The following is a 27,272-nucleotide window of genomic DNA, read 5'->3' on the forward strand; positions in this document are numbered from 1 at the left end:
GATCCAAGTATTGCCCTTCCACACATAGTTTAGTGAACTTAACAATGACCATATTGTTGTAATCTCTACTACTTTGCATGGCTGATAATTTCTTGATTTCTTCAAATTATTGATTTTTCAATATACAAAATCAATGGCTCACCATATAAATCTCTACGTTTTATGCATGCCTAATGTTGTACATTATGCATCAATTTCGTCATTACGAATTTTTGAATCAATTAAGGAGGCAATCTTGATCCAAAAAAATGATTATTACACAACCTTTTTTTTTTTTTTGGGTCTCAGATTATTACACAACTTAACATGCCCAAACATATTCACATGACCTCAAACTTTCAGTTTAATCTTCATTATAGCTTTATAGCAAAGTTTAATTGGAGTTTCGTTAAAACAGGGATAAAAACTAATAGAGGTAAACAAAGTAAAGTGATCACTTCCACTAAGATATGATGATTACTAAATATGAAGACTTTAGTAACGAATTGTTTAGGAATTCAATGAACCTCTCTGAAAATGAAATATACATTAAATTATTAAAAAGATTTTGGCGCCCCTAACTCACTAGGTATGTGATACAAACCAGTTAATCCATGCAGCAGGGGATTCTCTATCATCTGGAAAATTCGTAATTAAAATTATATTCATTACAGATTTGGATATGAAACTAGATTTGCACCTCCTAAAACTCTTAGGGGATTCAAAAATTAAATCAAGTAGTGTACCTTTTAACGAGAAAAGTATATACCGCATGCAGATACATAAAAATTAAGATCATCAAAAAATGATTCTGACCCAAATATGTAGCATGAAATTTATATACTACTGAAATTATATGTACAAATTAATATATGTGAATGTGCAAGTACATATTTCCTCTTATCAGCAATAAGAAACACATTAAATTAATACTCCTTGTGCGGGGCTGGAGGGTAAAATACAAGAGAAATGTTGAAATCCTGGAGGGTGCTAATAATTAGAGTTTATGTACAGATGGAGTTAACACAAGACAGAGAGTTCAATTGGGCATACGACTCATACTACAGTGCAGAGGTCAACATATGACAAGAAAATCTTGAAATAAGTTGATGATGATCGAATTCAAATGAGACTTTGGGGTCACTTGATCCATGCCATGAAAATCTTGGGCCGCTGAGATAAGAAAATCCCATGATGTCAAACCCATGGCTGTAGCCTGTAGTAACAAATCTAGAATTAATTGACAATAAACTAGCTAGCAAGTGCAATTTCAAACCATTAAACATATATATTACATAAATATATAGGCATTACTAGAGATAGTGATGACATATAATTAATTAAGTTACCTATAAAGTTTAGGTAAGAGCTTCAACATCACTCGGTCAAATTAATGGTGCATCAATCAGTTCACTTGTTGATAAATGAAAATCTTCCTGCACTGCATATATATCGAATGCGTTTCTCAAATTAATCTCAAGAATTTACTCCTAATTCTACAGCTAGCTAGAGTTAAATTCATGTTTTGAGAATTAAATGAGGAAATTGGCCTCTATACATGTTACTTGACTGGATTGCAGCAATTAGAAGATGCAATTAATTAATGGTAGCCAGTCTTAATTATGGCAATAAGTAGTTCAAGTTAATATATACAGAGAGGTATTGAGCTTACCGACATATTACACAGCATCTCATTCATCAGCTTGACAACTCCAATCTCCTCCACAGAAAGGAAATTCAGCTAATTTACACATAAAATATGCAGAGGGAAAACAAAAAACAAAACAAGTTTGATCGATGATAGAATGAATAAATACATAAATTAATATAAGAGCTTAATTATTTAATTAATTACCAGAAAGAAGAGGAGGATGAGATTGCTGGGACGAGTTCAGCTAAACTCTGCATTCTCCTTGGCTTCGTCGTCTTGCTGGATCCAAACTCCGTCTTTTTGAACAGTCTTCAAATCGATTATGATGTTTGGGATGTGAGAAATCTTGGGCCACTCCTTTTCTCTGCCTTTCTGGCAACCTCGTTTTAGAAACACTGAACAAAAATTGATGCTCAAATTCTGCAGTGGTGTCTTCCGTAGAAACTCTGGCAGTGTTTGTAGGCGAGAGCAGTCGTACATTTCTAAGGAAGAAAGGCATGGCATTATTGTAATTTGAGAATCCTCCTCCTGCCCACCTGCCATTACTTCCCACTCTTCCCAACGCGGCATGAAGAAGAATACAAGTCTTTTCAAATTTGGGAATAAAACAAGTGACGACGATGATGCCCTGCTTTCTAATTCTATTCTTGACAACCCAAATCCCACCTTTCTCACATTATACATAAACTCAATTCTCAGCCATTCAAGGGACACCAATTTCCCCAAAAGAGTCACAACTTCACAAGAGCCCCCACGGATCCAAAGCCTTGTCAAATTGTTTAAAGACATCATCCAATTGGGAGACAGTGTGGTGCCACTGTATACAACGATATCTAAACATTCCAAATTTGGATTTGGTTGTAAGGCATTCAGTATTTTTTCATGGATGCCAGTCTGCTCTTCTCTTCTAGAAAACCAATACCATAGTTCCAAAGAGAGAAGGTGTTTCTTATTCACCAATTGTGCTTTCTCAGCATCACTCGCATCTTTCACATTCCTCAAAATTAAAGAAAGACGCCCCTGAAGCTGGTCCATGTTTCTCAGATCACTTAAGTTGAATGCTTCCTTGTCCTCATCACCATCAATATAAAGCTCATCTAGCGTTCGCAGACTTGTTAACCTCCCAATCCCTTTTGGCAACTTCAATCCATAAGTTTCAGCAACATGAAGATGCTTTAAGTTAATCAGCTTTCCCATGGCCTCAGGTAAGGTTTCCAGTTCACCGCAATTAATAAGTCGCAAAGTTTGCAGATTGAATAAATTACACACAGTGTCAGGTAACTTCTTCAAACCTGTGTTATTAGATAAATCTAGATACCTCAAGTGCACCAACTCACCAACCTCCTCTGGAACTTCTTGGATGGAGTTGTCACTCAGATTCAACGTCCTAATACATTTCAATTGTAAAAACAACTCTGGGCCAAAACTAGTAATTTTTGAATTAAAAGTTGCGAGAGTCCGCAAACTTTTGCAATTCTGAAAAGAAACAGCAAGTGGACCCTCGGGTGCAAACATTAAGGAAAAATGACGAACCTTATCACCCGCCAACTCCATACTCTCATAGCCACCCTTAAACTCCATACTAAGGCATTCATTCTTGGTCAGAAATTGTAGAAAGTCATGCACAATATCATGCATTTTGCACCTTATAGTTATTCCATCATTCTCATCTTTCTTAAAATCTTGGAAGAAAGACCGCATTGACAAGTTATCAAAATACATTTGACCTACTATTTCCTTCTCTTTGTTTCCATTTGAATTAAGAAAATTTTGTGACATCCACAGTTCAATCAAATTGTCTTTCTCAATCACATAATCTTTTGGAAAAATTACACAATATAAAAGACAACGTTTGACCGTTGGAACCAAATCATAATAACTTAGTAACAATGGTTGGAATACTTGTTTCTGAACCACATCTAACTTCCATATTTTACTATTCAAAACATCTAGCCATTCTCTCCTTGTTCTCTTATAGCGCATGAGACCACCTAATGTCTTCGCAACAAGAGGCATGCCCTTACACTTTTTTACAAGTTCTTCACCAATATCTTCAAACACTTTGGACTCATCTCCTACCCTATCACCAAATGCAATGTGATAGAATAATGACCTACAATTTTGATCACTCAACCCCGTCAAACGGATACTATGAGTAGCTGCACCCATCATCCTAGCTACCTCATCTTTTCGTGTTGTCACCACTATCCTACTACCTATAGCACCACTTTGCAAAGGTAGCTTTAACTTATCCCACTCATTATTGTCTTCGGCCCACACATCATCCAAGACAAGGAGGAACTTCTTTCCCTTAATGTTTTCATCAATACATTTCAATAAAGATTCAAACTCATTTGAATTTAGAATACTATCATATTTATCGAGACTTTCAATGATTGCTTTTGCAATCTTGATCTCATCAAATGGGTCTGAGACACAAACCCATATTCTAGTGTCAAATTGGGCTTTCACCTTCTCATCATGATAGGCCAATTGGGCAAGAGTTGTCTTGCCAATTCCTCCCATCCCTACGATAGGGATGACAAGGGGGGCTGTACTTCCTTGACTACTCTCACTCAACAATTTGCTTACTAATATTTCCTTTTCGTCTACTCGACCAAATGTCGTATCGACAAAAGAAGTGCTTTTTGGTCGTTCAAGTTGTTCACTACCTCTTTTTGTGTATTGAAAGTTATAATTTTGTCTTTCAATAGCAATCAAAGATAACCTTTCATTTAGTTCCTTTATCTTATGACCAATGTCATAACGAAGAATTACTTGACTACTGACTTGGCCAAAATAAACCCAATGGGCAGGAATGCAGAAACATACCTGCTTCTTTTTAGCAACATGAGCATTTCCAGCTTCTTTCTCTTCTCTCTGAATACGTTGTTTCAGGATTTCAGTGTTCCACTCATCCAACACGTCGTCCATCTCGTAGGATACTTCCTTCAAATTATCCAGCCAATATCTCACGTCAGCCTCCTTCACTTGCCTCTCCTCTGCATTCTGGAGCACAGCTTCAATAGCTATGAAATTGCTAGTGAGCTTTGCAACTTCTTTCTTAACATCCACGACTAGTTTCACCTTTTGTTCAACCTGTTGACCAATGATCGAACCCAACTGTTGTACTATTAGGGAAATGAACGCTTCAGCCATTGTTAACGTTCGAAATGAATTGATAGTGGGAAAAGAAAAAGGAGCGATATGAAATGCAAATGATCACACAATATTTGGAAAAAGAAGAAAGTAGTGTTGGTTTGCAGTACTAGAGTTATTCTCCCCAACCAGTTTTATAGTGATAAGGTTGAAGAATATTATTTGCTTCAATTGCAATTTCGGCATCATAACTAATGCACTCTTAGCGATCAACAAGAATAGAATGCATTCCTTACTTGTTCCTTCTTTTTTTCTTTTCATTTTATTCCTTAATTATCACTTTTTTTTTTCATTCCTTCCTTCTTCTTTTGCACTTTAATCCCTCAATATTCTTTTCAATCAATAATTGATAAGGGAAAATGATTGACGGTTGATATACACAAAACAGATTGACACTCCAAAGAAAAAGCAATCAACTCAGTCATTGGGGATCGATTACATCCAAAAAATAGTCATTGACATGGTTTTTTTGTACATTTACTTGTGGAGTATTATATACCATTAGAAGAAATTTATACCCACAAGCTCAAAAAAAATAAAACCTTTTTTTTTTTTGCCAGGAAAAGAAAACCTTAAAAAAATGATTGTAATATATTGTATTTGTAACTTGTAAGTCACTAGCATGAATGTATATGTGGACTGGTAATTTCAAGATTGTTTGAACTTTCGATTAAAAGGTGGACTGGATATATAAATGTGTGTTTTTAGTATATGGTAAAGTCTACAATGGGCTTTTTTAATATTAATTATATTCTTTTTCATGTTGTTTAGTGTCGAAGCATCCTCCCAACAACCCCTTATTCAAAATATTATTTATTTTATGGAATACTATTTCCTGATTACCTATAGTGAAATTTAAGTCCACATGTGGCCTTTTGTTTTCTAATAAGCTATAACATAAGAGGACTACCTAGTTTTATAATAACAAAACTATAAGAAGTTTTCTTGATGCTTTTCTTTCTTTGGTGGGACATCTGCATATCTTTGCTTAAGCATCTCCATTATTGGATGCTGAAAACCTTGAGAAAGAAAAGCACCATGTTCCACACATAGTTTAGTGAATTTAACAATGACCATATTGTTGTAATTAAACCCTACTTTTGTATGGCTTGCTTTCTTCAAATTATTGATTTTCTAATATACAAAATCAATGGCTCACCATATAAATCTCTATATTAATTTTATGTATGTCTAATGTTGTACATTATGCTTCATTTTCGTCATATATATAAATTAAGCTCACTAATAATGCTTCGGCAGGAACTTTACTATAAAAGCAGTCTTCCACAATTTTCCTGACTAGCCTTAATCCTCCAATTGGCCCTATAGCGACAACAATGTCAGGGATCCCTTAATCATTTACATGCAAATTAAAAAGAGAAATTTTATTCAATAACTCTTTTAAATACCAACTAAACTTTTTTGACCCCCTCTCTCTAAAACTTACTTTTATGACCCTTTTTAGTGTGAAAGGACAATTATACCCTCATATACATACCAAAATTTAGATTTTTTTTTTCTCACTTCCTCACTTTCTCTCTTTCTCCTTCATTCTTCTGTATCTCATTCTCTCTACACCACCAGTGGCGTCACCACCAGCCAACCAGCCAGCTCGCCTCCCGCAGTGCCTTCTCTTCTTCTCTCTCCCCTCCTCTCCCCACGCCAGCAGCCCCGCCAACCAAACCCCTCCTCACCTCTATATATTCTCTTTTTCTTCTCTTCTCTCTCATCCCACCATTTTCTCTCTTTCTTCTCCATTCTCTCTCAAATTTGTTGGGAAATTGGGGGATGATTAAAATCAAAAGCTTAAAATGTGCAACAACCCAAGATCTGCTGCCACCTCCATCTCTAATTTCGAGAATCTGATCTAAAATTTCAATTCAGATCTAATGCCACAGAGGATTTGGAAGAACTTACATTTTATCTCTAATTTTTCTGCATTAGATTGGATCTGGGTCTGCTTCATTTGGACTCTAATTATGATTTTCTTTGTCAGCAACTATCGGCTCAAGACTCAAGCTTTCGATGTTGGGTTTTTGCAATTTTGTTCTTTTTTCCATATTTTATTTATTGGGTTTGTGAGTTAATGTTCCATTATGATGAATTCAATGTGATAAACCCATTAACATGCTCTGATAGTCATATAGATATTAAATAAGTTTTGACTCTCGTGTGTCGGTATTGGTATGTACACAGAAACGAGAGAGAACCTAGAAACATGGTGGTGTATAGCACATCGTCGAATTTGTGGAATTTGTGGTCGACACATGGTGGCATTTGGCGAACATGTAGTGACCATGTGGCGACCATCTTTTTCTCATCCTCTGCAACTGCGCATTCCACCTGATTCAACCCACCATCATCCTCCACCTCCCCCACCGACGTCTCATCTATGTGTGTGTGTGTCTCTCTCTCTCTCTCTCTCTCTCTCTCAACCCAATTAGAGAAAACACCCAGATCTGGGTTTTCAATTTTTTTTTTTCAAATTTGGGTTGGGAGAGAAGGAGTGAGAGATAAAGAGAGGAGATGATAGGTCATTGGCTGGTGATGGAGGTCGCTCTCCATGGCTACTACAGGAAGAAGGTGCATCAACTTGTCGAATTTTTGGTTGACATTTTCATATATAGAGGGGTTTTTGGTTTAAAAAAATGTAAAAATGTTATTATTGTAAGTTTTGGGACTGGGGGGTTAAAATAGTTTAAGGGGTAATTAAAAGGGTTATTGAATAAAATTTCTCAATTAAAAATCATTAAAGAGAAAAAGGGTGTAAAGTGTGGCCAGCCATCAAAATTGAACGATGCTTCCCTCAGTCCCTAGTTGGAGGAGCTCATCCAACCCCATCTCACAAGAGCATGTGTTTTTTGTTTTTTTCATTCAATTTATGAATTAATTTTTTATTTTTTTATTTACAATGAAAAGACCAAAAAAGACATGCTCTTGTGAGATGGGGTTGGATGAGCTCCTCCAACCAGGGACTGAGGGAAGCATTGTTCATCAAATCATAAAGAAACAATAACACTTTCTTGAACAACAAAACAGCCTGTCAGTTTGACAAGTTCATACATCCCAATTATATTAGAAAAAATTAGATTTACAGCTAGCACATAGAATTAGACAGCTATATATTTGCCCTACAGTTTATCTTTATTTTTTTATTTTTTATTTTATGAAGACAATAAAACATGGATTAAATTTAAACCGCAAGCGCTAAGTAAAGCAAGCTACTAGGAGTGAGTGACGAATCCAACAAGGATTTGGCACGAGCGAGAACTAATTAACTTTCGGTAAAGTTGAGATTTAAAACAAAAGAAGAATTTGAAGAACTCCTAGTACGACAACTACAATTGAAAAAGCAAGTCACTTATGCGCCTTTATAAATGGCACCCTCACCAGCTATCAGAAGTCTCTTCTGTTTATCACATTCCACATGCACACAATAGTAGAGATTTCAAATTAGAACAAGCTGAGAAGTGTGAGGTTTTGCATTTCCCCAGCAGCATTAGAAAAGGGTCTTGGGTCTGACTACCCACATTAATTCATATTTCATTCAACTCTAATCAACTCCAAACCTTTCTAACTTCAAACAAAACCTTTAATCACCACATTACATTGTTGTTGATCGAGGACTGAAAATTACCTTGGTCACGTGGATGACTGAGATCAACCACAACACGCCTCGTCCTAGGTGACGGCATCATTTCCGACCTTTGGAATGCTTGCGGGCGTGCCATTAATCGGCTGGGAATAGACGATTAGGAAAAGTTAATATTAAATATGAAAATATAAAAGTAAAAGGTCAAAAGACGTTTTTGGTCCATGTACAATGGTTGAGTCGCACTTTGGTCCCTTTTATTTCAATTTGCATTTTTCAAGGACCGTGGTTCCATTAATGTCACAATCAGGTCCAAACAGTCAAAATTGTCTACTTCAAAGCCAATCAGATGGTGCCACGTCCACATTTTCCGTCTCAATTTTGATGGATTAGACCTAATTGCAACACTAATAGAAATACGATCCTTAAAAAAAACAAATTGAAATGACAGGGACCAAAGTGTGACTCAGTCATAGTATAGGAACCAAAAACGTCTTTCGGCCAAAATAAAATGTAAAGAGCCAAAGTAAATATCTAACTTCTAACAATCGATTCTGCGGTAAGGAAAAGGATCGGAAAACCTATCTAGGTTCTTTTTTTGCCTAGATAGCCTAGGACTTTGAAAATGAACAACCAAAATGTCAAAGAAATGGCAACATGAAATTAAAAAAGAGCTTAATGAAAAATAGCACTAAAATAAATTCAAGGAACAAAAGATGTTCTTGAAATAGCCAAAATACAAGGAAATTACATAAATATAAGGAAAAACAAATAAAAGGAGCTTGAAAGGTTAGAATAATGAAAATAAAAAGAGATTTGAGAAATAAAAGCGGCTGGGCTGATTTGAAGCAGAAAGGTTGCTGAGAATTTCACATTTTCGTGAGTTTTTGGGGGTTGATTGTTGTTTTTCCAATTGCCTTGTATCTTCCTTTTTATAATCAGCCTTTTACTTTGTTCCCAAGCTTTGTTGTCATGTGTGTGGTTGAGAATGATTTACTTTTTGAGAGTTGGTAGACAGTTGTAGATGACAACAGCTTCGTCAAGATCGCCGACTTTGGGGTCTCGGCTTCGATCTACGACAAGAATTCGTAGATCCGGCGAACCTCGAATAACCGGTAGGCCACAGTGGTCTGGAGCGGGTCGGAGAGCTTGTTCGAATTTGATGAGCAGATTCTTGGCCGGGTCGGAGAGCAAGGCCCAGGCGTCGGTGACGAGCTTGAACCTGTGCTCGGCGAAGGCTTACTTGTTCTCGTCTGGGTGGAGGAGCAGCGCTGGGAGATGGGAGGATCTCGCGCGACCACACCATTAGATCGAGATGAGAAAATGAGGTTAAGGGAGGGAAGATGGGTGACTGGGGGCATAAGGGGATGGGCTTAGCTTGGGTGGGTTGTGTTGAGGGTGGGGTGGGGGTCGTGGGTGCTGCGGATAGTAGGTGTGCTTGGCTTCATTTTTTTTTTTTTTTTTCTGTAGGTGAGGGTGGAAGAAGAAAGGAGAAGAAGAAGAAAAAAGAAGAATTTTTTTTCTACGAGTTGGGAGAAGAAGAAAAAGAACAATTTTTTGGGTTTTTCTTTACTGGTAGTTGAGATTTAGGGGGAGATCTAATAAGTGCAGGTGGGGGCTGTTTTTTTTTTTTTTTTTTTGTTCTTTTGGTTTTTAAATTTAATTATTGAGTATTTTATTTTATTTTTTGTTTTTTATAATAATTATTTTATTTTTAAAAGTTTATTTTATTTTTTGTTATTTTTTTTGTCTCTGTGGCATTTTTTAAAGCCATGTCAGTATGCCACATAGGCAGTTAACGGCTTCTCAGACAAAAAACTTGACGGAGGTATGTAGTTGTTACAAAATGAGAGTTGAGGTACTGGCGAACAACTTTTAGAATTTGAGATACTAACTTAAAATAAGGTGTATACTTGAGGTACCTACGTATAATTTGCTCTTTATATATATATATATATATATCCACTTTTGGGAGGGGTCCCAACAATTGCTTATACTAAAGGTCTTGCAACACAAATACAGGAAATGCTCCAAAAGCCTTAATAACTTAGATTTTGTCATGGCCACAAAAAAAAAACTTAGTTTTTGTTATAAGAAAAAATGATAGACACCACCTACAAATTATGAAATGGAAGGAAATTTAAGCAGGTAGCGCACACTTGTGTCATCGCAAATTTTCTGCAAAGGGCACTATTTTAAAGCCCAATTATTTTTGAAATAATCTCACTGATGACGAACTTCACAATATTGAGAACATGATGGAGCCATAGTCATTTTAAGAAAGAATCTTAAGTTGCTCAAACTTTAGTAATAATAGAGCATTTTCACCAATAAAGCAGAGAATTTATGCACTTCTTCAGCAATAATAGAAGAGCAGGACCATACGTAAAGCAGCTACTATCGGCAAGCAAGACTTTCACCACCTTTTGTTTTGCTAAGCACATAGCTACCACTATTTGAAAAGACAAGCATTTTGGACCATATGTACCACGTCACAAAAGCTTAAAAAGCTTTGTCTAAAATAAGCAAGGATGTCATGGAAATAAAAGAAAAATTTATGTCTAAAACAGATTATTTTTTAGTAGTTTTTCTGAGTTCTGCCTTAAGATTAAAACCAAAAAGTCATTGGGATATAATGTTTATTGATGTAACTTTTCAATCTTTGAACCACAAATTTTTGTGAGAATGGAATTATAAGAGTGAAGAATAGAGTAACAACTTAGTCAAGAGAGTGAGCGAGAACAAATGATATGAAACTTAAATTAATATTTCTAAAATATAAATATAAATATATTTAATATTTGTGATTTTGGGTTTTACATACAATTCAACTTGTTTGGGCTTTGCATTGGTCAGATCCAAAATATTAATTATAAAAACAAGTGCAAATCTAATTTAAAATTTAATTAATTATTCTCAATAGTTAATTCTAACCCAATTCAAATCCGCATAATAAGGTCATCATCACTTGATGCGGATCTAGGAGAGGGAGGAGTACTCTTGGTAAGAACCATCACCTTTAGCTTCCAAAATAGTCAACTCTATTGTACCATTCCTTTCTTCATCAAAAAGAGAATTTTCATCAAATCGAACTTCACCACTTATCGTGAACTTCTTAGTCTTTGGATTGCACAGCATGTAGGCCTTGCTTGGTCCTTTCACTCTAACCAATTAAAATACAATTTTTTATTTGTCATTAAGTCTATTGATCATTCAATTAAAACTTTGAGGACGGTTGAAATTTTTTATATTTGCTGTGTTGAGTTTTGTCTTTTGGCTGGCACTTGTATCTTGGACTTTTTAAAAGGTTACCTGAAAGTTAAGTTTGTGGCCTTGGATGGTTTTGGTAACTTTTTGGGTTGTTAATATCTTGGAATTAACGGTTTTATTTCATTATAGTCATTAAACTCAATTTACTTGCTCATGTCATGTATTTTAGTGCGTAGGAATATACTAATTTGCCCATTTTATATTTTAATTATTTATGGAAGTAAGATTACGACGTTGCACTTTATTTGGTTTAGGGTTTAGGATTTTGAAATGGGGTTTACAGTTTATAATTTTGATTCTGCAGCATATGACATATGGCTAAATCCTAAATCGATTTGCTGTGTAGTAGTCAAACACAAACATGATATAAAATTTGCATAATAGTGTATGTTTATTCATCTATTATAATTTATCTTTTTCCATTTTGACTAAATTAAATTTTTTCTTTTTCCATTTTGACTAAATTAAAATTATGAAAAAAATGTATTGAGCAATGCTTGATTGAGTTTTTTATTTATTAATATGGGAACAGAGATTCAAACTTCCAATAGTAAATGGACCGAGAGAAGATCTGCTTTCCCTTAAACCTCTGTCCCCTTATGTCTCGTATCTTGTTTTTTTGACAAGTCCTTCTACTTAACAGAAGATTAAAAAACAAAAAAACATTAAACATCAGTCCACGTTAACCGTTTCATGTTCTCCAGAGTCCATACTCTTCCTCTCTTCATCTTCTTCAGAGTCCAGACCCAATGATTACTTGGTCTTGAGTTTCTTCAGTTTTCTCTCTATGTATCCTACTACAAAATCCATCTGTTAATAAGAGAAGTTCTCTCATCACCTGCCAGTTTTGTGTGCTTTTCAGTTAACTTAAAGCAAAAACAAAACAAAAATCCAAACTGCTATAGAAATCAACAACTTTTTTTTTGCCTCTCGCTCCTTCTAATCTTCAAATGCAAGAATCCTTAGATCCCTATTATTCGAAGAAAAGAAGCCATTACTAGTGCTATTTTCTTCCTTTTTTGCTACTTCAATGTAAATAAATTTTTTTTTTCTTTTGTCTTCAATATAAACAAGTTTCTTTTCTAATAAAAAACTATTCAATATAAACAAGTTAAGAGAGCCACATCCCATCATCTATATTACCAGTTCCATTGTCAAATAATAAACTATAAAGTAGGAACATTGGTAACAACATCGCATACATACATAAGGTCTTGTTACAAAAATCTGTAAAAATATCTTGAATGTAACAACACTGTTTATAACCTATGGCGGATGAGAACCACCTGATCAGACGACAGAAGTATACAGAAGAAGAAAATATTCAGTGTGTATCTGCATGACTGAGCAATGCAGAATCCAAATACCTCAAATTATACAGTATATGACAGACATTTGGTCATTTTACCTCAACTCATCAGAATTCAAGTATTCTTACTGATCCTGAGCTGTAAGCTTTGGCACCTTAGCTCCAATTTGGCTAGCTGGACCTCAAAGTTCTAAACTACATGTTTCTCTAGATCATGATTGGATCATAAACGAACCTGGTAACCAAGACATTGTGCTTCAAATTTTGCCTATTACAAAAGTCGGCTTGCTGATGGTGAAAGAACTGCACAAGAAAGAAACATATATACAGATATACTGCATAAAGATCACAATGACTTGCTCTATGGAGCTTCCTTTATGAAAGAATACACTACAAAGCTGTGACCTGGGTCTAACATAAAGATGACAGAATCTTTATCTCCTTAGCTCCAGCAATACACTTGAGATGACCTTAAGATTTGTCAAAAACCTGAAAGTTCTTGATCCGGAGCCTCAATGAAGAGCCAAAAAACATATATACTTATAGATAGCCCAGCCTCAATTCTTCAATTTTCATTATCACATCATCCTTTTCTGGATTACCGGGTCACAAGCCAACCTGGTTTCACTAGGATATCTTGCTTAAAATTGCAACCAGTGACTGAAGTAGACTCACCCTGACGGCGAAAACACTGCACAAGAAAGGATGTAAATTTAGAACAGTTTTAGCACTAGCTATGAAGATTAATGGATAGCCATTACAATTAGATGTGCTTAATTAAAGCAGAATATTGAATACTGGAAAGTTGCAGAACTCTTTTAATGATCTTATTGCATGTAGGTAACTGGACTGGTTTGCCTTTATTTTCCTTGGTTCAATACATAATGAACTGGTGTAAATATTTTTATAATATTTTATAAGTACACCCCATTCACTACCAAGGCAGAGGAAAGAAATGAATCCTTTAATAATCAAAACAATGGTTCTTACGCCAACAAGTGCAAGTGTTTTCCTGTGTCTCAACAGTGAATGAGACATCTTTTTTTTTCTGTCCCATGTAAATGAGATATCTTAATAACAGTACAAAACCATTTTTTACTGGAAACGTATAACCAAGGAAAACATATAATTGAGAGAGAGAGGGGCAAGGGTGATTAGGGCTTTTTGGTGAAGGCTTTAGAAATTAAGTTATGAAAGGTGGGTCTATTGAGATCCAAAAAGATCATCCTCATAAAATGACAAAAGGTTAACATTACCAACCTTGTAACACACTATGGTGTCATCTGGGTACATCGCAAAAAGCTTAGTTCCAAGGCGTGCCTGACAAGAATCACAAAGGCTTTCATCATTGATCTGCACATGCCTTGATCGTTCCTCCAATCTTGCTAACCTTGCATCCGTGTCTAAAGCACGGGACAGATTATGCACAATCTGAAAATTAATTAATGTATGGCTCAATATGGGGTGAAAAACATCAAAACAGGAAGAGGCTAAATGCAAAAGACTGATTTAGTAAAAACAGATATCTAGATGAAGTTTTCCCTGCAATTACAATAATTAAATTCATATAAAATGGAGGAAAACACTGCCAAAGACCCAAAAAAGAAGCAAATGTCCGTAAGATTCTTTCATGATTGATCTTATGGTGTAATGACAAAAATCTCAAGCACAAGAGAAACACTTACCCGTCCTTGACGATGATGATGAAGTCGAGCTCTGAACATTCTTAAAATAGTCTTAGAGGCAAGTTGCAGGGGCATATCTGGGGACAATCTCTGCAACATCAACCAGAATTTTTGCAATGAACATAAAACTCTTAAATTTCCCAACAAGAAGTCTAATGAAACAAATTCACAACTGTAAACTCAGCTCTAGTGGTAAAGGATGGATTTGGTAGGGTCATAGGTTCAAAACGTACTATGAGAGAAAGCAACCACATATTCAGTACTACAGCACAAGAAGTGCCTAAGTGCCACAGACAAAACACATAATGTAAGATGAGCATCTAGAAGGACAAATTTTTTTGATAAGAAAAGAATATCCTTGAGTAAATTAAGTAATCCTCTAATATAGGATAAACTACATGTGTGGCGCAAATATGCTCTTGTATGTAAGTTTACAGTCACATTTTTATATTCATTTTTGTTCATAAAAGCATGCTTCCAGATTAATTTCCTGAAGTTCAAGCCTAGTGGGAAAGCTGCAGTTCACATCAAGAATTTCACTTCATCAATGGTAGAGGTCTATTGGCCATCAAAAGAAGAAAACTGAAAGAAATCTATGTAATATTGATCTAACTGAGACAACAGCAACTTCAAAACTAGACTTAAGATTCTTAGAATGCTAAAAAGTAAAGTTAAACACAGAACCAGGTGTCTTTTCAGCTGGTCAGGGGGCAATTTAAGTTTTTAAAGTACAGATCTAATTAGTGGTAATCTTGTGGTCTTGAGTGGCCCAAACTTTTAAACCAAATGCCACTTCCTTTCTAAGTTGGTTGACTAAAAAATTTAGTACCATACAAGTGATCTAATGATATTTTATGAATGAAAATATTTTAAAACTTGAGCAGCCATCCTTGCCTGATGTGTGATGCATCAACACTTGGTGTAATGCTCAAGAACTTTAGTTACTTTTTGTCACTCTCTACCATTTGAATTCTGTAAGTTAACACGTTGAGTTTTAATTCCAGCAAAGCACCTAAATGGCAACAAATACAAAAGAAAAATTTCTCACTAATCCAGCTTTCTGCATGACAGAAATTAAAGTCGGTGTTGACTCTCAACACTCCCCCCTCAACACCAACTCCAAAAATGCATGAGTTTTAAAATATCCAGCAGAGTCCTCACAATGGAACTCTACCTTTAAAGAACAACAAAACAAAAGTGTGTTTTGGTGCATACACACAAAACTTACATTATTCTCTGCCTCCCTCCAAATAAAATCAGAGAGAGAGAGAGAGAGAGAGAGAAAGAGAGTCTGATACCTCTAAAACTTGCAAAGGATCCAATGATTCCCCATGATTGTGGAGTAGGCGAACAGCAGCTTTAAACATAGGCTCCTTACCATCTTGTGGATCCAAATACATATCAAGTAACCTGAGACAGCACAATCAAAAAGAAAAGCCGAAGCAATTTTAAATACATTACAGGCATACTTCACATGCATGTGCTTTCTTGTGTTTCTAGGAGTTTTTGTGTGCTTGTACATGCACAAGTGGAGAGAGAGACACACACACAGAGAGAGAGAGAGAGGGAGAGAGAGAGAGGGAGAGAGAGAGAGAGAGAGAGAGAACCAACTGCATATAGACATCTGGTCTGCCAATCTCAGCACAATATTGCTCAGCAGCTTCACTGTCTTCCAGCTTCCTAAAAAGGCCATCATATATCAATTTAAATACCCTGTTGCACAAACTTGGTTTTCATCTATAAAAAATAATAATTAGATTTAAGTTTGGATTTAATAAAAGTTCCTTTCTTTTCCAAAATAAAAACACAATTTTTCTTACTTTACAAAGATGTTAGATGTAGAAATTTAAGGAATGCACAAAAGAAATACTATTATCAAGATAACACATACTATCATTTTTCTTAACAAAGGATGGTGCACACTGACATGCAAACATCATGAAAACCCTCAAGTCTCAACTTGTGCAGAAGTAATCTAGAATGATGCCCACATGAAATGACAAATAATATATTATAACTTGTGAATATTTTAGAAATATGAAACTTACAAGGCTAAAATTTGGAGCACCAACGCCTCTTGCCCTAGTTTTTTGTAAAGAATAGCCTATTGAATAAAACCAGAATCAAAGACTAGCAGTATCAAACAAGCAAGATAAATCATTTTGGCACTTCAAAGGTATCAATGTCATCCATGACTGACACAACAGCTATAGAAAACAAATAAAAAGTTAAATAAGAAAATGCTCGGTAGTTAACATGTCCAGAGCCTCAGAGTACATAATCAGCATATTCTGATAGCCGAGGTTCAAAATGAAGAATTCAATACAGGGTCCATAAAGAGTTATGACAGACCTTCTCTGACCACAATTCTGATCCTTCAATTAAGTCAAGAACCTCCTCTGGATCATACAAGACTGAAGACTGTAAAAATATCTGCAGTCTTTCCCGAACAGGACTTTCAAAGATCAAACTAGTGCTATGATCAGAAATGCTTGTCTCCACTATCCTTACAGGACCAAGATTCTGGGAGGCAATTTCTGATTCAAAGACTTCAATTGCTGAATTGGCAAGTGAGAGAGCATATAATGTGTGAAATTGAGTGTCATTAGAATCTTGGTCTTCAATCAACCACTGGAGGTACCTGTCAGATAAAGGAGCTTACTTATGCAGTGAAGGCCACATCACACAAGGAAGAACATATTTTTTTGGACAAGTAATAAGTAGAAGCAAGAAAAAGGAAATTAAGGAAAATATGAATATGGTGAATGCATTTGATTAAAAAAAGACACCACCGGAACAGTAAAATTAAAGAACAGCATTTTATCAAAATATCGCACAGAAGTTTATCATAATTTCCTTACATGTGCAATAGAATGGTAATTATGTGACTCCACTTTGTACTCTTACAAATTGTACAACTCAAAGAAATATCAAACCAAATTTAATAACTCTATCATGTTTGGTTAAGATTACTCATTCTTAACCCAGTAGTCATAAGCAGGTCAAGACAGTTGACTTCTTATTGAAAAAAGATCAAGACAGTCAACTTGAACCCATTTACAGTTTGAATGGATCAGGATAATCAAACTCTCACAGACCAACCCAGCTTTAAAATTTATTATTTCATATTTGACCAGTTCTGTACATAAGGCACAGTTTTGAAGTAGATACTGGAATGGATACCCTTTTTCTAATTTTATTTTTATACATATCTTTTATAAGGATGAGTGCCCCAATATATCATAGTAAGAAATGATAAAAAATAAAATAAAATTAAAAATTAAAAAAACAATATTGCAAATACAAACATTAACAATATTGCATACTTTTCAAAAACAAAAAAGAAATCATCTGTAGAAGAAATAAAAGAACAATTTTAAATATATAATGACTGAAAAAAGAGAACCGAAAGATGTAGGATTTATTAATTTTGAGCTTGAACAGGGTGAAGACTCCCAGTTTGAAATGCCAATTAGAAAGCAACACACGACTACCAGACCCATTCAATTCAATGTTATGTAAACAACACTGAGGAACAAAAATACTAATTTGTGTGTGTATGCGTGCTTGTCTGTCTGTCTCTATGTCTGTGTTTGTGTTTAAATACAGTATGTAATTCATGTCTGCCTACAGCATTAAAAGAAAACCTGTATCTTCACAATTTTGCAAGGTCAGTAGTCTAGCCTATATAACATTCAGCATTAAATTGATTATCAAATTTGTCCTCTACCAAAATAGATAGATTTCCAAATAAAATATAACCACCCACCCCCACCCCCACCCCCCCCCCCCCCCCCCCCCTCCGCCCTGTCCATCCCCTTCCCCTCTCCCTCTCCCTCTCCCATGTAGAAGGATGCTCAACCTTATATGGTGCAGGAGGTATTAAATGAACAGTACAATGACCTCAAATCCCCAACCCCTAATATATATGATTTTGAAACTTTCTCAAAACTCACTCACGCACCTGCACACACACGCACAGTTGTACTGCTGTACATGTAATGAACATACCTTTGAAAAATTTCCACCTTCTTTGGATCAATAGCTGCAATAACTTCATCTGCAGTAAATTAAAAAAATAAATTAAATTTAAGGATTGACCACAAAAGTATATTACTCAAATAGAGTAAAACAGTTTAATGCTTAATCAATAACCATTTGTTAGCCACAATGTCATATAGATGGTCATTACCGCAAAACAACAAGTTAATACAAAAGGCTGAGATAACAACAATATGATTATAGTTTTGATGCTCACTTCTTAGAAATCATATATTTAGTTTATCCATACAACTACTGTATCCTATCATATATTGGGTTTGAAAATAGCAGGCAACACATGCAGTAAAGTGTGAAACACCATAAATTGGACCATAACACTTGGGCAGTGGCAGAGCCAGCCCAAAAATTTAAAGTGGGCTGGAATAGTGGAAAATGTTTTTTTGTATATTTTTTTTCTGGGTTGAGTGGGCTGTACCACTGTTTGTTTCCAAGTTATACCTAAAATACACTACTTTCTGTTGAGATTGGGTGGGCTGTAGTACGGGTAGCCAACCCATAGCTACGCCCTTGCACCTAGGACATCACAGACCCATAAGAAAATAAAAGTTGGCAAAGCATCAAGAATATTTTTCAATGAAAACCCAATCTTATAGTAGCAACTTCAAGTTTGCTCAACTATGAAGACAGAGGCATATGATCAAAGAAAGTCAACATTAGAACTTTAATTTACTAGGACATGAAGAATCCCACCTGGTGGAAGCTGATTGGCTCTTTTCTCTGAAGTTAAAACCTGAACTGCAAAGACCTGGTTGATATTTGCAATCTAACAAGACCAACCAGCTCCTGATTAAATATCAGACTTGTGAAGCATAACATTCAGCTTTCTCCAAAATCGCAATACTTCTAAAAAAGAACACAGACCATCCAAGATAATGTAGAAACAACTCTGCAGAAAAATTAACACATACCCATCCAAGATGTTGCAGAACCAACTCTGGATCAGATGACTCCTCAAGAATTTTTGATGCCTCAGCTGCAGCAGTCTCCTTACCAGAGATAGCATTTGTACTACCATCCTGTGAGCCACTCTCCAAAGCAGGGTCTTTCCAGAGGCCAGATGAATAATTTCTTGCCAAGATGCGCCAGATAGCAAGAGCCTTTGAGCTCATTCCTTTACTTGCATATAGGAAGGCAAGTGTTCGTAAATGCCCTGATTCATTTAATAAAGTTTCCAACTCCTCCTGCACCGCCCATGCAAGTTAGACAGTCATCATTCAAGCAGGCTCCAGACAATGGTCTCTGTTTAACAATGCACTGGAATACCAAGATTCCACAGTTTACCAACATCCTCACAGTGCATTGTCTTGAGACCTATACAGTATGTTGCTCTTGATTCTAAAACCAAACAAAATGCAATGTCTCTAAAGTCCGAATCCAGGACATTCTCACATGGTGTCCTTTCTAGTTTGTTTGTTAAAATCCCAAAACTGTCTTTTAGAAATTCAATACAGGCGGGGTTTCAAGTTTTCAACCCAGGCCCCCCATTCATATGACAATGAAGGTTTAATATGGTCCAGTATTAGAGCAAATCTCTGTTGACTTAATCTTAATTATTCTTTCAACTACACTAACACTCCATCTATCTCATGTTCTTAACTTAACTATCACTACTTCATTTTGTCTGATTTATATTCTGGAAAAAATGAAAAAAGTAGATATTCTAGAGTGGATGAAATCAACTGGATAAACTGAGTCTGCAATGACAGCACTACTTGTTTTGTTTATGATTTTAGTAATAATTTGTATTCTCAGTAAGTTCAAATTTTTTCTGAAGACTAGTAACATCTCCACTTTTCTCTAACTTTTGTGTTTTTTCTGTAGTAGATCAGATTTTCTGAGGAATAGCTCAGAAGTAGAAATACTTCAGGATGGAAGCAAGATGTCGCATTTTGCAAAAAATTGCAATCACAAATCTAGTAAAGAATGTATCAGAGGAGGTAGCAATGCAGAAAAATTAAAAATAAGAAATAAGAAAGCATACCACAACACAAGAATTATCAGATGATACCAGCTTCTCCATGTCATAGACATTATTTAAAGCTCTGTAGAGGTACATTAATAGTGTGTCAACTCCTTCCCTCACCGATGGAGTCAACTCTTTCTCACGAGAAACCTCCATATACCTGTAACAAATATGTGTTTTGGGGGGGGAGGAGGCAGTCAGTGACACTTATAATCATGTGACTACCAATAAATAAAACCAAGTTATAATAATTCAAACTCTAGTATTCCAACAATTTGAAAGCTAGATAATCTCATTTCCACCCCTACCCCTCTAAATAACGCAATAGAAGTTAAAAGAAAAACATTTAACAAAAATCAGATGAAATATAAACACCTAGTAATTGACTTGATGGCAGACTGCAACAAATCATCTCTACTTGGAGGATTAAGGAGAAATGCATCATCTACCACAGTTTCTACACCTGCTTTCCTAAGAAAGATTGCTCTTTGGATCGCCATCAGCCCGTCATCTACAACATCTTCCAGAGGTGCAGGGGGAGGATGCAAACCCCAATAGCGGTTTCTAGGAACCTAAAAACACAAGTTCAAAAGCTATTATTACAGAATTCAGAGGGCTCAGTAGCAGTAACACAAGGGTGCAGCTAGCCAATAATAGAAACTCCATATATTTGTGCTATAAAATATCCACGCAAATGCATGAAGTACAGGCACGAATTGCAAACATGCAAGTTTACATTCAAATCTGTTTGAGATAGCATTTTCGTTTTAATGTTTATTTTCACTAACTACTAAAAAAGCACAATATCCTAAAATATTATTATCATCATAAGGTAAAACATAACAGGAAGCTAAACAAACATATAAGAAGTACTGCATCAATTAAGGTTTTGTGCTCTCCCCTCCCCAACACATATATCATGTCAGACATAATCTAGCACTTTCAAAAAGCACATAGGTTTTTTCAAAGTGAGCAAAAACAGTCAAAGAGGTCTTCTCTTGTCTTCTTAAAGACCAGAAAGATAAATATAGGGACTTACAAATTTGAAAAAATAATAAAGAAAAACCTAAGTTGCACAAAAGTAAGATCCCAAAGAATCTCATCGCCAACTTAACAGTACATGAGCACAAGAATAAGACACATGTAGAAAAGCACAATATCCAAAAATATTATTATATAGATTCAAGGTAAAACATAGTAGGAAGCTAAACAAACTTATAAGAAATACTGCATCAATTAAGGTTTTGTGCTCTCCCCTCCCCAACACATATATCATGTCAGACATAATATAGCACTTTCAAAAAGCACATAGTTTTTTTCAAAGTGAGCAGAAACAGTCAAAGAGGTCTTCTATTGTCTTCTTAAAAACCCGAAAGATATATATAGGAAATTACAAGTTTGTAAAAATAATAAAGAAAAACCTAAGTTACACAAAGAAAGATCCCAAAGAATCCCATTGCCAACTTAACAGTACGGCCCTGTTTGTTTGGCAGTAATCCGGATCAGGGAATGGGAATTAGTTTCCACTTCATTAAAAAATGATGTTTGGTTAGTCTGTAAAAAAAAAAAAAAAAAGCAAGTAATTGACCACTATTGACCGTAAACAATTCCTTTAAACAGATGGAATAGAAATACCAGAAGGGGGGTGGTATTTCTATTCCTACACTAGCTGGAATGTAAAATTACAACAAATGCCCTCTCATTATATGACTGTACTAAAAAACTGAAAACATAAAATAACTCACTCCTCCCGCCCTCCTCCATTGTTCTGTACCATGGCAAATCTGCCATGGCTCCTCCCGCCCCACCTCATCCCTCCTCCATGAAAGAAGAAAAATTGATAATAAGAGTTTTTTTGTTTTTTTTCTAAATCACTTCCTCCTCTTCCACCACCATGGTTGTTCTTCTTTCTGTTCTGCAGAAACTCTCGAACATCACCCACTACAGTCAAGAGTCAGTCAACTCAGTCTGCTCATACACACAGCAGCACCCTCGTAGGATCTATGTCAATCTTCAGCCCCAATGATCAATCTTCAACAACAAGTTATCAATTAATGAAGCTGATAAGAATTTCTCAACTTTCCTTATCTCTCGCAACTTGGAGAAAACAGCTTAATTAATTGATAAGTCGGCATCAATGTATTCGAAGCAATTGACAGAGGTGGACGAGATCCTTTTACTTCTGGAAACAGCCAATTGACAAAGGGATTTCTGGGTTCATCATCAACACAAGGGGATATAAAGAGGGGTGGTTAAGAAAAAGATATAATTGTCCATATAAAAAATTATTTTTATCTTGAAATTCCTTGAACTGATCTGAACCAGGAAGTCTCTCTCTCTCTCTCTGAAATTTGATAAGTTAAAAGAAAAGGATAAAATTGGAAAAGTGCTATTCTCTACTCCATTACAAATCATTTCATGTTTTTAATTACTAAATTGTTCCAAACATTAGATTGGAAAGTTAAATTTCATTACATTACAAGATTGTCAGGGAATGGAGTACAATTCCTATTCCAATTGTAGCATTACAGCCAAACAAACAGGGCCTACATGAGCACAAGAATAAGACACATGTAGAAAGCATAAAAATTTCAGATATAGGTATAATATCAAGCACGACAAAAATAAGCCTCAACATATGAGCATAAGAAACCAATATGTGTAAGTCAAATACATGAGCAAAAAAAAAAAACCATACCAGTAGTGACCATCGATTTGGATCTCTCATTATAAATGGAAATATTTCAGAAGGCTGCATTGTCTCAGACTGCAAAAAGTGATCCACTGCTTCCTCAAAATGCAAGTCAAAGAGTAAGAGAAAACCAACTTGCGCATGAACAAACGAGAGCATATCTTTTGATAATTCGCCATCACACTCAAGCTCCTCTACTAGGGAGATGGCTTCCTTGAAGTTCTTTTTTCTCAACAGATCTTTAATTTGTTCTTCAGAAGGTAATTTCCGATAGCAAATAACCTAGAATTTTGATACATGAAAACGACAATATAAAAAATAAAAAATAAAAGCTGTGAATATTCAACTAAGAATTCAGAAAAAAGCATATGTGTCACCGTCACCTCTCAAAGATTAACACTCAATTCTCAAACAGACTAGCACTGCAGTGGAAACCAAGTTCAAAGGAAAGCAAAAAGTTTATGAGCTCATCTAAAACCTATGAACACATGTTTCAAGTCAGACATTCTGAAAGATTTTTGTGTTAAGAATTATATTATCTGCAATCATAGAACAGACAAAACACTCTTGTCTAACCAAATACATATACAATAAATTAATTTTAATAACGGTGTTTATGTCTAATCAAATTCAAGAGAAAGATTTCCAAGAAACAGACTAGACAATTAAAACTTACAGGACTTTTTATGTCTTCCTTTAAATGGAAATTACGATTTTCGATAAAACATTTAAGAAAAAATTATTAATTATTTACCAAAGCTGAAAAAAGTATAAATGACATGCTTGGATCAATATTTATTCATACCTTGGTGGGCATTGCAACAACAATAAGTTTCCCACTTCCATCTTCCTCATCTGCAACAATGCAAGGCCCTCCAACCCCTTCACCACCAAAAGTGACCATTTGAATACAGCTGCCTGTTTTCTTATGGTACAATTCCATCTTTCCCTCCCTCGCAACAACCACATATGAAGATATCTCCCCGATAGAATCTGGATCACGACGGAACACCAAGCTCCCACCAACCGGCTGCCCATGTTCATTAACTATAATGCCAACATTGTCCACCAACAAAAGCACATTCCATTCTTTACACAGCAATTTAAGCCGTGGGGGAGCAGAAACATCTGGTAAAGAAAAAATTACACCGCTTTGTCCCGTAACACACGAAAACAAACTATACCCATTAAGTGTGCTCACAAATATTGAATCATTAAGCCATACCATGGTCATAACCCCATCAATAGACAGAATTTCTTTCAGAATTACAAAAGACCCATCATCCATATCTTGGTCACTTTTACCTACTCCATTACTCAAAACAAACTCTACCAATATCAATTTTTTACCGATCACAACAGAAAAAACATGATTACCTACACGGTTCTGCACTGATTCCTTCATTTTCAAGCCATTTGCTCTGATCCCACCTCCCAACTTCTTCAAAAACCGCTGACTCGTGCTCGTATACTCCGACGACGACGATTTTCCAACTCCTTCAGACAAATTCGAACACTTTGATTCACTACTTTGCACCCTCTTCGTGATGACAGAAATACCTCTCAGGAAACTCAATTTCTTCACGGACTGTAACAGTAGCGCATCAACCAAGAACAAAAACCCATCCAAAAGCACCAAAAGCTTCCCAATCTCACCAAACACCTGTATAGAGTCCACTGAGGAATTGCCAACCAAAACACTTCGCAGAAGCAACATGTTGTTGCTGGGGTTTGCAGAGAACAAATATAGGGTTCCGAACTGAGTCCCGACATAGATTAGACACTGAGAATCGGAGACGGAGGAGATGGCGAGGGATCGAACTGGTGCACGAGAGTGGTCAGAAAGGTTGAAGTATGAGAGTGGTTCAAGAACGGTGCGAGCTCTAGCTTCGGGCTTGGCCATGAAAGCCCGGTATCAAAGATGTTTGAAGCTGAGCATCATAGAATATAGGGTCAATTTCACGCGGACCTCTTAGGTTTGGTTTAATTTCAATTAGACCCCATTTGTTTCATTTATTTACTCTACTTGTACCCATATGGGTGGGCATGGTCTGATTTGATTCGGTTTTAGGCTAAAGTTGAAACCAAACCGCTATGGTCGGTTTGAGATTTTTTCTCAAACAATCACCAAACCATGGTAGGCTAAAACCTGGGAAGATAATATGGATAATTCGGTCTGAATTAGGGCTATCCATTGGTTTGGTATTTATCGAACCGATCAATTACCGACCAAAATTTGTTGGTTTGGTAAATCGATTTAGCTGTCCTTCGAGCACAATGGGGCTCTCACCCTCTCAGGCGCCCCCTTCCAGGGGATTTGGGCCCGGTCCACCGCTGGGAACGCTTCTCCAGACTACAATTCGAACGCCGGGGGCGTCCGATTCTCAAGCTGGGTTGTTCCCGGTTCGCTCGCCGTTACTAGGGGAATCCTTGTAAGTTTCTTTTCCTCCGCTTATTGATATGCTTAAATTCAGCGGGTAACCCCGCCTGACCTGGGGTCGCGTCGAAAGCGACGCCGGAGCGACGCGAGGGGATCAGCGGGTCCAAGACGTGCGACGGGCGCGCACGACAGGGTACCGAGGTTTGACAACCACCGATTATCGTGGCGCTCGCTGCTGAGGACCTGGTTTTATGCCAGCCACGCGACGGTGCGCACGGGAGGCCACCATCCGTCCCCCTGAACGCCCTCGAGGGAGTTGGTGGTGGGGGGGACAACGTTGTATGATGCCCAGGCAGGCGTGCCCTCGGCCTAATGGCTTCGGGCGCAACTTGCGTTCAAAGACTCGATGATTCACGGGATTCTGCAATTCACACCAAGTATCGGATTTCGCTACGATCTTCATCGATGCGAGAGCCGAGATATCCGTTGCCGAGAGTCGTTTTGACATATTGAAGACAACGAAACGATGGTCGGTTTGAGATTTTTTCTCAAAACATCACCAAACCATGGTAGGCTAAAACCTGGGAAGGGAATATGGATAATTCGGTTTGAATTAGGGTTGTCCATTGGTTTGGTATTTACCGAACCGATCGATTACCGACCGAAATTTGTTGGTTTGGTAAATTGATTTTTCTTCGCCGAAAATCGAAAATCCGAAACTAAAAAAATACGGAAAAAGTTGGTTTGGTTTTGGTAAATACCGAAAAAAGTTGGTATACCAACCAATTACCGAAATTCATAGCCAAAATATACCGAATCGATTTTTATCGAAAATTTCGAAAAAAAATACCGAAAATTAATACAAAAAAAAAAAAGTATGCCATTGGCTAAGATGTAATTGAATAGGAGACCTCAAACAACAAACTTCTCTTCTCAACCAACTGAGCTGACTAGTTTAGTTGTCCATTTTGTGAATCATAACATATTTAATAGGTGTTTCGTTTGTTTATTCTAATAAATATTAGTCATACTCCAATACATTAATATGTTTATTAAGTTATTAAATAATATTAATAATACCATAAATACTAAACTTTTAAAATTATATACAACTATAATAAAACATTTATGTTAACCCACAATTTACCCTTATAAGTAAAATACTTAAGTGATTCTTTGTGGGATTCATTCTCCATTGTATATCAATGATCGAAACCGTTCATTTTTTAGGTCCCTCGTTAAGGATCATCATTGCAAAAAATTAGTCAAATCGGTAATTGTTTGCTCATATAAACTATGCTAACAAACAAATATCTTTAAATATTGTTACTCCTAATCAAATGGCTAAACAATTTCCGATTTAGATGATTTTTTGCATGGATAATCTTTGAATGATTTCCTAAAACATAGACGGTTCCGATCATTGAATGGTATGCCCGAGATAAGATGTTCTCATATATATATATATTTATAAACCCACTATTAAGTATAAGAATACTTAATAGATTCTTTGTGGAATCCATTCTCTAT

General features: G+C 36.1%; 2 protein-coding genes and 1 non-coding gene across 14 annotated transcripts; all 3 read right to left on the minus strand.

The window, feature by feature from the left end:
• Nucleotides 1-817: 817 nt before the first annotated feature.
• LOC147286339 (putative disease resistance protein RGA1) lies at nt 818-4,867 on the minus strand. Of its 7 annotated transcripts, none has more exons than XM_086239814.1 (4): nt 1,835-4,867; nt 1,652-1,689; nt 1,329-1,420; nt 818-1,195 (listed from the first exon to the last, which is right to left on the minus strand). In XM_086239814.1, the coding sequence occupies exon 1, from the start codon at nt 4,787-4,789 to the stop codon at nt 1,871-1,873; it is 2,919 nt and encodes a 972-aa protein (XP_086095940.1). In that variant the 5' UTR covers nt 4,790-4,867; the 3' UTR covers nt 818-1,195; nt 1,329-1,420; nt 1,652-1,689; nt 1,835-1,870. The 7 variants fall into 7 exon arrangements, with proteins under 7 accessions (XP_086095940.1, XP_086095943.1, XP_086095939.1 ...); XM_086239817.1 differs by having other exon boundaries at nt 1,329-1,415; nt 1,652-1,696; XM_086239813.1 differs by having other exon boundaries at nt 1,652-1,696.
• A 7,966-nt stretch (nt 4,868-12,833) lies between these two features.
• On the minus strand, nt 12,834-25,269 carry LOC147286340 (vacuolar sorting protein 3-like). 6 transcript variants are annotated; one of them, XR_015121945.1, is made up of 15 exons: nt 24,168-25,269; nt 23,369-23,644; nt 21,046-21,242; nt 20,689-20,830; nt 19,616-19,888; nt 19,398-19,470; nt 18,657-18,705; nt 16,998-17,286; nt 16,694-16,749; nt 16,257-16,325; nt 15,944-16,055; nt 14,646-14,735; nt 14,221-14,391; nt 13,366-13,651; nt 12,834-13,263 (listed from the first exon to the last, which is right to left on the minus strand). XR_015121945.1 is itself a non-coding variant. In XM_086241925.1 (14 exons), the coding sequence occupies exons 1-14, from the start codon at nt 25,263-25,265 to the stop codon at nt 13,559-13,561; spliced, it is 2,988 nt and encodes a 995-aa protein (XP_086098051.1). In that variant the 5' UTR covers nt 25,266-25,269; the 3' UTR covers nt 12,834-13,558. The 6 variants fall into 6 exon arrangements, 2 of the variants coding, with proteins under 2 accessions (XP_086098051.1, XP_086098052.1); XM_086241925.1 differs by having other exon boundaries at nt 12,834-13,651; XR_015121946.1 differs by lacking the exons at nt 12,834-13,263; nt 13,366-13,651; nt 14,221-14,391 and having other exon boundaries at nt 14,702-14,735; nt 16,253-16,325.
• Nucleotides 25,270-26,084: 815 nt separating this feature from the next.
• Nucleotides 26,085-26,240, minus strand: LOC147286341 (5.8S ribosomal RNA). Its single transcript, XR_015122213.1, has one exon. It is a non-coding gene; the product is annotated as a 5.8S ribosomal RNA (ribosomal RNA).
• Nucleotides 26,241-27,272: the final 1,032 nt, after the last annotated feature.

Source organism: Dryas octopetala, chromosome 4, assembly GCF_963921425.1.
Source record: "Dryas octopetala chromosome 4, drDryOcto1.1, whole genome shotgun sequence".
NCBI classification, from domain to species: Eukaryota; Viridiplantae; Streptophyta; class Magnoliopsida; order Rosales; family Rosaceae; genus Dryas; species Dryas octopetala.

Coding starts and splice junctions, on each gene's coding strand:
- LOC147286339 (XM_086239814.1), bottom strand. CDS start 4,789: ATGGCTGAAGCGTTCATTTCCCTAATAGTACAACAGTTGGGTTCGATC.
- LOC147286340 (XM_086241925.1), bottom strand. CDS start 25,265: ATGGCCAAGCCCGAAGCTAGAGCTCGCACCGTTCTTGAACCACTCTCA. Junction 20,831..21,045: donor GCCATCAAGTCAATTACTAG/GTGTTTATATTT, acceptor TATTTGTTACAG/GTATATGGAGGTTTCTCGTG. Junction 17,287..18,656: donor AAGGTGGAAATTTTTCAAAG/GTATGTTCATTA, acceptor TTTATCTGACAG/GTACCTCCAGTGGTTGATTG.